The sequence below is a fragment of the Octopus bimaculoides genome, chromosome 1 (assembly GCF_001194135.2).
Source record: "Octopus bimaculoides isolate UCB-OBI-ISO-001 chromosome 1, ASM119413v2, whole genome shotgun sequence".
NCBI lineage: Eukaryota > Metazoa > Mollusca > Cephalopoda > Octopoda > Octopodidae > Octopus > Octopus bimaculoides.
In genome coordinates this window covers 112,701,444-112,712,830 of record NC_068981.1, presented here as the reverse complement: position 1 = coordinate 112,712,830, position 11,387 = coordinate 112,701,444, and the positions used below count along the sequence as shown (strand labels likewise).

Here is an 11,387-nt window from a genome sequence, read left to right as displayed (position 1 = left end):
TAAAAATCCAAATTTATAGACAAAAACTCAATTAAATTAAATTTATCAAAAATTAAAATCAAATTAAATTTCACAGTATATAATATATATAGATATATAATTTAGAGAAAAGAACCAAAGTTCATGAACTCATACATGAAAATCCACAGTCACATATAGAAAAATTTAATAAGTAAATACACTAAAAAGAACTATAATAAAATAAAAAGTAATAATCATAAAATAATAAAACGACTACACGTGTTTCATAATCAAATTTTCCTGTTTAAAAAGAGTCCATAGCCCCAACTAAAGAGTATAAAACCCACAGAATTGTCTCCCCTTATCCACATTTCCTGTTTTTAAACATAACTCTAAAACTAAAATACATGCATCCAAAGACAATACAATGTATTGATATATCTATTTTTTTATATACTTGTTATTTTTTTTGTAAAAAACATTATTTTCATTTTCCCCCTTCTTGAAAATTTGCCATGCAATGAACCCAGTTAGAAACCCTTTTTAACCCTTCTTATACACATCTATATTTAAATATGTTTTCAGTTTAGCATTCTGCTTTTTTATTATTATCATTATTATTATATATATATATATATATATATATATATATATATGTTAATAATATTGGTAAACCAAATTTTTTGTGTAATACATTCCATCAAAATATTAGAAAAAAATTCACTTTTACCTGTTCGTAAATAAATTTAAGGTTCTGAGATCTGTCCTTCCAAAACTCAAGTTCAACAACAGGGAGAGCATTTTCATTATCAATCAATATTTGTGCAGAATCGTTTTTTAAAACCATACTGATTTGGCATGACCATTCTATAACTACAGTTTCAATTGAATGCACTAAATTACGGTCAGAGGGAATGCTGTGAAAAAAAAAAAGTATATCATTCAAATGAAGTCAAATTATAAATGAATATAAGACTAAAGTGTAAAGCAAATACTAGCATGCATATATTTAATTATACTATATATCTATAGCTATATACTTACAAAAGCAAAGTCTGTACTTTGATTACTATTTTCACTAGATAAAACGTGTATTAATTTAAGTTTTTTTGTGTGTTTTTAATGAATTTGACCTCCGTCATGCTCACTATGGACCATTTTGTTCCAAAAACAGATTAAGGTGGAGAACAAATTACCGTTACAATTTGAAATTTGGAAGTTTTAAAGATAATTTATGGACAGCCTTGTCTTTTGTCATTTAGTATGGGAAATTTTTTGTCTCTAATACAGGGAAAAAGAAGGTTAAAACAACAAATGGAGTGAGAGTGAGTGACAGTTAAAGACACTTACTGAAAGTGAACTGTACTAAAAAGTTTTGTTCTGAAATCACTGGTAAGAAATTTGTATTGCTGGTATTTTACATCTCATCCAGCTGACAAATGTAAATGTGCACATGCACACACATTCACATACTCTCACACATATATGTATTTGTAGGCACATGCATAGGTGTATATAGATATGTATGTGCATGTATGAGCATACAAACACACACAGGTTTTTTTCTTTGTTTCCAAGCAATCTGTTATCCAACTCACTCAACAACAAGCCCCTTAATGGACATAGAGAGACAAATGATCCTTAGAGTTACAGATAAGCACTTTCTGAATTGACCCACTGTTTGAACATTCCTTGTGTTACGTGACTTACGAGCCAAAATAATTTTATTTCTGTTAGAATGCATATAAAGCAACAGAAAACTTTTTAGTCATCTGAAGTCGAATGCTCCAGAACTCAAAAGACTGGAGAAACATGTGAACAAAGGCAGGACAGGCTCCAATCTCAGAGAAAATGAAATGCTGTGGACACATAAGAGCAACAAGAAGCAAGACTTCAGTCTGAAACAACCAAGCAAGCCCACTTGAGAGACCAGGAGACACCAGAGGAGAAACGATGGAGGTTACATTCTCAAACCCACTTAAGAGAACAAGTGTTTTCTTGTGAAGAGTAGCAACTAGCAGCTTTTAAATACAATCTTACATATAGTTCTATATTTAAGAGATGAGGAATTATGTACAATATTTACATTGTATATATTTGACGGATATTTGTCCTCATCTTGTTTGTTGTTAACATGACATTTCACATCTAGACTCACCATCTGGTTGGACTCAATGGAGTATTCTTGATCAATTATATTAAGTGGGTGGAATTCTTCACATACGATGTTGACTTTCCTGCTAATGGACTGAAAATATCCATAAGGAAGCAGCTCAGTGGATGACATGCTGAACCTCTACTGCTCACTATAGCTTGTGAATCTTAGGAAGACTGTACATGTGTGGTACTTTACTGTAGTGTTGAGTCAGTTGTCTACTTCATTGGTGTAAAGTGAACCTTGTTCTTGATCAAGATCTGTGACAACTTCCTCTCTGTTTTCAAAGTAGGGTATTTTTTTACTTTGCTGTAGCTACCATCACTTAAAACACTTGCCAGTTTTTCTGAGTAGTCAGACTTATTCATCACCACTGTAATATTTCCCTTATCTGCTGGAAGTATTATGATGGAATTGTCACTCGGTAGTCTTTTGATAGCAAACGTTTCATCCTTAGTGATGTTTGGTTTGGGAAGTTTTGCTTTTTCTAGTACCTGTCTCACTTTCCACCTTAGTTCATCTCCCTGAGCTTTTTGGTATCTTTAGGGCTATCTCTTCAATAGGGACTATTATGTCCAAGTATGGAATGTACTTGATGGTTATCGCAAAGTCGAGACCTTTGTTTAGTACTGCTTCTTCAGATCTTTCTAGATGTTGGATGCTTACATTAATTACTGCTTTCACAGGTGGGTGACGGACTTCAGTCTTCGTAGTCTGACCTTTGAGTTTCATAAACTTCTTAATCTGGCATGTCTTCACCATTTCAAATTCTTTCATGTATGACTTTTCTAGATCTTGTTGGATTCTCTTCTATCATCATCTCTGGTTATTTTTGTATGTAATGAAGATAACCTCTCTTTGATTTCTTTATCTAGTTGATGTTTTTTCCAACATTTGTAATGGATCCTCTCACGGATGAGGGCATGTCCTGTTCTTTCTGCTACCCTTCTAGCTTTATATGAATTCACTGGTGTCATTATATTCAAGCCAGGTGGTATTAGCTTTGAGTCTCTATATCTACACAGGAGAGTTACATGGTTTGAAACATGAGCTAGTTTTTGATGGAGTTTCTCTATATGTCTCCATTGAAGTCTAATGTTGGCTCCGTACCGATTAGATAATACAGTTCTATATTTAAGAGCTGAGGAATTATCTACATTATTTACATTATTTATATTTGACGGATATTTGTCCTCATCTTGTTTGCTGTTAACACAATGTTTCAGCTGATATACCCTCCAGCCTTCATCAGGTGTCTTGGGGAAATTTTGAACCTGGGTTCTCATTCCTAACGTATTTTTCGATGTTGTTATTATCATTCTATATTTAAAAGATGAAGAATTATGTACATTATTAGTCATTGCCTCAGTAAGGCCCAATGTTTGAAGGTCGTGCTTCACCACCTTATCCCAGGTTTTCCTGGACCTACCACAGGTTCCCTCAACTGCTAGAGTGCAACACTTTTTCATGCAGCTCTCCTCATTCATTTGCAACACATGACCATACCAGCACAGTCGTCTCTCTTGCACACCACACACTGTAGTGTATGCACACTGACATTACACATCCAGCGGAGCATACTGGCTTCGTTTCTTGCAAGCTTACGCATGTCCTCAGCAGTCACGACCCATGTTTCACTGCCATGTAGCATGGCTGTTTGTACACATGTCATACAGTCTGCCTTTTACTCTGAGTGAGAGGCCCTTTGTCACCAGCAGGGGTAAGAGCTCTCTGAACTTTGCCCAGGCTATTCTTATTCTAGCAGCTATACTTTCAGAGCATCCACCCCCTTAGGTAACGGAAGCTATCAACTACTTGTAGTTTTTCTCCCTGGAATGTGACAGAAGCTGTTCTCTGCACATTTGCAGTGTTTATAGCACCTGAGCATTTGCCACATACAAAGACTATCTTGCTAGTTAGCCGTCCTTTGATATTGCTGCACCTCTTATGTGTCCATAGCTTACACTGGGTACATCTTATGGAGTTTCTACCTCTGCCTTTTCTACAGAACGAGCAGGGCCATCTACCTGAAGGGGTTTGTGTCTTGTCTACCTTCCTAGTTATTAAGACTTTGGTTTTAGCTAGGTTGACTCTAAGGCCCTTCGATTCTAATCCTTGCTTCCACACCTGAAACTTTTCCTTTAGTTCTGATAGTGACTCTGCAATTAGAGCAAGGTCATCAGCATAGAGGAGCTCCCAGGGCATCCTGTCTTGAATTCCTCTGTTATTACCTAGAGGACTATGATAAATAGGAGGGGGCTGAGGACAGAATCTTGGTGGACCCCTACCTCTACCCGGAATTCTTCACTGTACTCATTGCAAACCCTCACCTTACTAACAGCATCCCTGTACATGGCTTGCACAGCTCTCACTAACCATTCATCTATCCCTAGTTTCCTCATTGACCAGCAGATAAGGGATCAGGGGACGCTGTCAAAGGCTTTCTCCATGTCAACGAAAGTCAGGAGGTATTTCTCCTGCAGCTATCTGGTAACAGAAATGTAGCATCAGTAATGCTTTTCCCTGGAACGAACCCAAACTGCATCTCATCTAGACCGACTCTCTCCCTAATTAGTTGGGCTATGACCCTCTCCATGACCTTCGTTACCTGATGCAACAACTTGATACCTCTGTAATTATTCACATCTAAAGCGTCATCTTTACATTTGTAACAGTTGACTATGGTGTTGCTACACCAGTCATTGGGTATGACTCCTTCATGTATCACCTGGTTAACTACACAGGTAACTAGGCTATAGCCAACAACACCAGATATTTGAGCATCTCTGCGGTGATTCCTGAAGGGTCGGGGGCTTTCCCTGTCTTCAAACCCTTAATTGCTTTATCTATCAAGGTACTGTCAATTCGGATAGCTGGTCCCTCTGTTGGGTCAGTATTCGGCAGACTCTCTTTCTCTCATTTATTCTCTTTATTTAGCAACCTTTCATAGTGGCATCTCCAGACCTCTTTCTTTGCAGCCTCATTTAATGCAAGTGAACCATCGTCCATGCGGACACACTTCTCTCCTACAACATCATGATTCTCTCTCATACACTGTCTTGCAACACAAAATACCTCGTCTTTGGTCCTCACGGCACAGAACATTGGCAAATTTTTTATCTGCTTCCCTTCTGGCTAAATAAACCTGTCTCCTAGCTTCCCTTCTGTCAGTCTGATACAATTCCCTGCTACCACTGTTCTTCCAGTCCTTCCAAGCCTGTTTCTTTCCCCTAATATCCCTGTCAACAACTTTGGGTCGAGAGGGGACTTTGCACCATCAACAGATCTGGTCACTGGCCCTCATAGAAACGTCCAGTTGTTTTCTACATCGTGTGAAGCTACTTCCCCTTCTATTTCATCAAAGGCTTCAAGTCTCTAAATCTCTGTCCATTCACATGATCTTTAAGCCCTCAGACCCTTCTCCTCCATGCTGGTTGCCTTCTGGGCATCCATTTAGCCCTGATCCTGAAGTCGCTAACTACTAGTCTATGTTGTGGGGTACAGTCTTCACCTGGGAAGATTTTGGCATTTATAAGCAGCTATCTTTCCTTTTTTCTGGCGAGGATGTAGTCAATTTGGCTAGTGTGTCTACCAGATTAGTAGGTGACTAGGTGACTGGCAGGTTTCTTGAAGTTGGTATTGCAAACCATAAGGTCATTTGCATCGCAGAACTCCAGCAGCCTGGTTCTCTCCTTATTGCGGGAACCAAAACATAGCCTCCATGGAAGCCCCCTGCATGTTGTCCAACATGTCCACTGAAGTCACCAGCAACAAAGAGAAGGTTCCTGTCATTCGTCAACGAGGTAGTCATTCGTCAACGAGGTAGTCATTCGTCAACAAGTGTCACAAAATCGGTCTCTCTGTCCATCAGGTAACCCTTTCTGAGGAGCAAGGGCCGAGATAATGGTTGCTAACCCATGATGTAGCACTAATCTCATCTTAAGTATTCTATCGCATACTCTACCTCAATTACCTTAGGAACCCATTTCTCCACAAGAAGCATACCCACGCCCTCGAACCTGTCTGTGTTCCCTTCCCAGAAAATCTTGTACCTATGTTCTTTGCCTGTGAGGAACCTGGCGGAACCTCCTCTCCACCTTACTTCTTGGAGGCAGCACAAATCTACATGTCTCCAATCAAGCATCTCAACAATCTCACCAGACCTACCTTTCAGTGTACCCATGTTGAGTGTGTCAACTCTGAGGATGTGGGAGGTGTGGGCCCATGGGACTCTGGGATGGGGGACAGTAGCATCATGTACCTGAAAAGAAAGAAAGCTCGCATTTGGCAGAATTCATAAACAAACAATAGCCTTCAACTTGCATACACTACACCATCGTTTTTATGCACTATGTGATCACTACCTTACATAGGAGATAAACACTATGTAGGAGTGGGGATGGCGTTAAGCCTTTAGAAGTGTTCATAGGAGACAACTAAAGGATGATAGAGGATAGGGACTTCCGGTACAGGTGGTGGGGGTGGGAGGGCGAAATAGCAAAAAATTAGAAAAGAGTATCTTCTGGATTCGTATTCTTTAGGGGGAGTTATTAGAATGGAGTAGGGGAATCCGAGTGTGTGTGCTAGTTTATATAGTGTTGGGTGGTGGAGGAGGGGGAAGTGTTGGCGAAGCAAGTGGTGATCGAAACAGAGAGAGAGAGACAGAGTAAGAGGGGGCCAGATTTAGGGTGGTCGGGGATAGAACCCGAGGGACAAAAATATGCTTTGGGGATTTTGGGTAACATAATTTATTGAAACAGCAAATGCTGATAATAGTGAAATAGAACTGAAAAATTGGATTTTTTTACTTTCATCTGTAGATCGAGAAATTAATTTTTTGTAACTAAACACTTTCAAACTTCAGACACTGGTAGAATGTGTCATATAAAACATCTTTTACTCTTAGCGTTGTTGAGAAAAGTTTCTATTTACAAAGTTATTTCATCGTATATCAGTAATTTCTACCAATCATTGACGTGTATTCAGCTGAATAAAATTACTGCTGTTGTTTGTCAACAACAACTATCGGCAGTGTATATTTCGTTTGTCACTGTTATTTATGACATCGTTCGTGCGCTTGTACTGGTTTTAGCTTTAGGTTGTTAGGGTTAGGGTTTTAGGTTTTAGTGTTAGAGTTACGGAAAATAAGTGAAAAATGAAGAAATTGGAGGAGAGGGAGGAAGGGGGCGAAAAAATTTCAAAATTCCGATTTTGGCAATTTTCCGGAATCTCCGTATCTGAAAAGCTGGGTTCCGGCAAAAATTTTTTTAGAAAAAACAATAACTTGTGAGAAAATGGTGGGGGGGAGGAAGTCATTCCGAAAATAGTAGCTGAAAAAGAGGAAAAAAAAGAACCTAAAAAAGCAGTAGAAATGCACAAACGATTATGGTGGTGTCATGAAGTAAACGTGCTTCAGATACACTCGTTTATTCATACAAACATAACCGAGATGAAATATCTCATAAATAACAGTGACAAATGAAATATACACTGCTGGAAGTTGTTTCTGACAAACAACAGCAGTAATTTTATTCAGCTGAATACATGTCACTGACTGGTTGAAATTACCGAAATACGACAACTTTAACACGATATAACTTTGTAAATAGAAACTTTTTTCAGCAACGCTAAGAGTAAAAGATGATTTATATGACACATTCTACCAGTGTCTGAAGTTTCTAGGTGTTTAGGTACAAAAAATTAATTTCTCGATCTGCCGATGTAAGTGAAAAGATCAAAAAAATCTTAGAATTTTCAGTCAACCGGAGTTATGGTTCTATGATTCATGTATGAGTAGTTATAAAAACCCTGATTTTCAGCAAACTCTCCAGTGATCGTTGGGTTGCTGCTGAAATCCACGACACCCAATCCAGTGATCGTTGGATGCTACTAAAATCCACAACACTCACCCTTTTGAGTATCGGCTAATATATATGCCATGTTCAATACTCAAATCCGACAATATTGAATTGTCGTGAAACCTTATAGTTAGAATGAGAAATTAGTTAATATAAAATTTAAGTCATAATTCTCTACAATGAAATGATTTGTTTCTAAATTTCTATAAATGTAAAAAAAATGTATATAATAAATTAATGTAGAAACTTAATTCCTTTTACTTCTCGTTTCTTTCAACTTGTTGAATTTATTTCTGTATATTAATGAAACTGTATTTTTTTTATGTGTAACGGTAAAAAAAATATAATCTATATCTTCAACATACATGTACGTATGAACGCACGTTCAGCGTCTTGGTATGTATACATCATAACATTTACGCAGCCTAAACTAAGAGTTATGCTTAATGATAAATACTTATAATTAAGTTATAAGTAACGAGATTATCATTATAGCTTTTAACTAAGAAACAATAATATTTGTTATAACTTACGAATGAAAACATTGTAAATAAAGATATAGTATGTCTCACACTTCAACGACCTGTGATAACAACACATAAAATGTCCATAGCTTACACCAGGTACATTGTATGGAGTTTCTACCCACGCCTTTTCTACAGATCAAGCAGGGCTATCTACCTGAAGGGGATTGTGATTTGACAGTCGTCCGACTTACTAAGACTTTAGTTATTGTTAGGTTAACACTAACGCCCTGCAATTCTAGACCTTGCTTCCACAACCTAAACTTCGTCTCCAGTTCTGGCAGTGACTCTGCTTTTAGAGCAAGGTCATTAGCATAGAGGAGCTCCCAAGGGAAGCCTATCTTGAATGCATCTGTTACTGCCTGGAGGACTATAATCAATAAGAGGAGGCTGAGGACTGATCCTTGGTGAACCCCTACTTCTACACAGAATTCTTCACTATACTCGTTGCCAACCATCACCTTACTAACAGCATCCCTGTACTGCACTTGTAAAGCTCTTACCAGCCACTTGTCTATTCCCCCTCTCTGCATTGACCACCAGAAGAGAGATGGGGGGAGGACCCTGTCAAAGGCCTTCTCCAAGTCAACTTTCGCTTTTGCGAACTACAGAGGTTTATCTTTGGTTAGGTATTTCTCCTGCCCTTGCCTTACCAGAAATATAGCAACAGTGGTGCTTCTGCCAAGCACAAAAACCAAACTGCATCTCTCATTTAGGTTAACTCTCTCGCGAACTACTTGGGATATGACGCTCTCTGTAACTTTCATCACCTGATCCAATAATTTGATACCCCATTCGTTATTTCTATATAAGCATCACCTTTCCCCTTGTAGCAGTTGATTATGGTGGTGCTACGCCAGTCATTGAATATGACTCCTTCATGAACTACCTCATTTACAATACATATATATGTATACATATATACGTACGTACATACGTACGTACGTACATACATACATACATACATACATACATACATACATACATATACATGTACAGAATTGAATATTGAAAAAAGTCAACAAAATTTTGGAAAAAACTTTTTTATTATTATATCTTCATTTTCATATTAACACTTTCATTCATCTTTCAAACTTGTCAAATACAATTCTGTGAATATACAGATATGTAGCTTATTTATATAAAACAGATGTTGTTTTGGGATTTTGTTTATAAGAGAACATTGTTTTTGTTTTGTTTTTTGGGGATAAGGCCTTGAAGACAATGGAAGATGGATAGATAGATAGATAGATAGATAGATAGTCAGACAGATAGAAAGATAGGTAGGGTAAAAGAGAGAGAGAAGGGCTATTCATTTTCCTATCCACCACTTTTCATTGTATTGAAATGGTCTAAGGATTGTCAAAATAAAAAAATAAATATATAAGAGAGTATTGTGGTTCGCTTGAAGCATTGTGTATTGTTTGTAAAGAATAAAAAGCTTTGAATGGTGAAACTTCATCTAAGAATATCTGAAGAAGGAATTGTATTCCGAAATATCATTGGACTATAGATAACTAAATTACAACAGGTATATAGTCCATTTTTTTGTATTATAGTGCATTGTTGTACCATTCAAAACTGCTTATTCTTTATAAATATATAAATAAAAGTAAAAACTTGTTTACTACTGACACCATTGTTTTGAAATGGTTTCTAGGGATGGTAAGAAAAGAAAGAAAAGAAAAAGGAAAAAGAAAGAAAAGAAAAAGAAAAAAGAAAGAAAAGAAAAAGAAAAAAGAAAGAAAAGAAAAAGAAAAAAGAAAGAAAAGAAAAAGAAAAAAGAAAGAAAAGAAAAAGAAAAAAGAAAGAAAAGAAAAAGAAAAAAGAAAGAAAAGAAAACAGAAAGAAAAAATAGCGAATAAGAAATAAAAAAATGTTTTTTTGGCCTTTCTGTTTTAGTCCTTTCTTTTTATATTTGTGTTATATTTATAATATATTCCTGTCATACAGTTATTTATTTAATTTTTGGTAAGGTGTAGTTCTGTATGAAAATACATTAATAAAATAAAATAACTATATATATCATACCCATACATATATACATATACATACATACAAAACATACTCTTTGCTCTTCTTTTTTCTCTTGCAAACATTTAACTTTGGAGAGAATCTTTTTATGTAGTGTAGTTCCATTGCCTTTTGGTATTGCAGATCGTCCCAGGTACATATGTAAAAGGGAAAGATTTTGAACTTTCTGTCTCCACATATTTCAAGATGCTTACTCAATGGAATCTTTCGTAGTTCTTCTTGCCGGATATGTTGCCTGCAAATTCTTGCACGTTGGCAGAGGGAGTTATTCGTTTCGCCAATGTAATTTTCTTTACAGTTTGGGCAGGTAATGCAGTATATGAGATGTTGTGCTTTACAGTTCATATCTGCATTTATTTTTAAAATGGATCCGCTTTTGAACTTTATGTGGAAACCACTTTCTATGTACTTGAAGTTGTTGGTATTGTTACACGTTCCACATCTCCTATCTCCACATTCTTTTACTACAAATTCTGGTTCCACTTTTTAATGATATATTTCTTGTATTCCTGACCAAAGGTTTTTTTCTACTTCCTCACAGAGCTTTTCTTCTAAGTATCCCATAACTAAGTTTGCATATGAGGGCGCAAATCGCGTACCCATAACCGTGCCCTTTATCTGCCGATATGTTTTATTGTCGAATTAAAGGTATTTTCCTCTAGTACTAAATGTGTAGCCTTGGTGATGAAGTCAGTCTTGGACCCGTGTATAAAGATTCAACATTGAATATATTCTGTGTATATATTTGATAAATAAATTCAAGAAGGGATATATTCAATGTTGAATCTTTATACACGGGTCCAAGACTGACTTCATCACCAAGGCTACACATTTAGTACTAGAGGAAAATACCTT

General features: G+C 36.7%; 1 protein-coding gene across 1 annotated transcript in view; it reads right to left on the bottom strand.

Moving 5' to 3' along the window:
* Nucleotides 1-11,387, bottom strand: part of LOC106880570 (dynein beta chain, ciliary) — a 76,712-nt gene that overhangs the window by 2,578 nt on the left and 62,747 nt on the right. Inside the window, exon 4 of the mRNA XM_052968321.1 lies at nucleotides 692-878. Within this exon, the coding sequence (XP_052824281.1) occupies nucleotides 692-878 (187 nt within the window). The remainder of the gene's footprint in view (nucleotides 1-691; nucleotides 879-11,387) is intronic.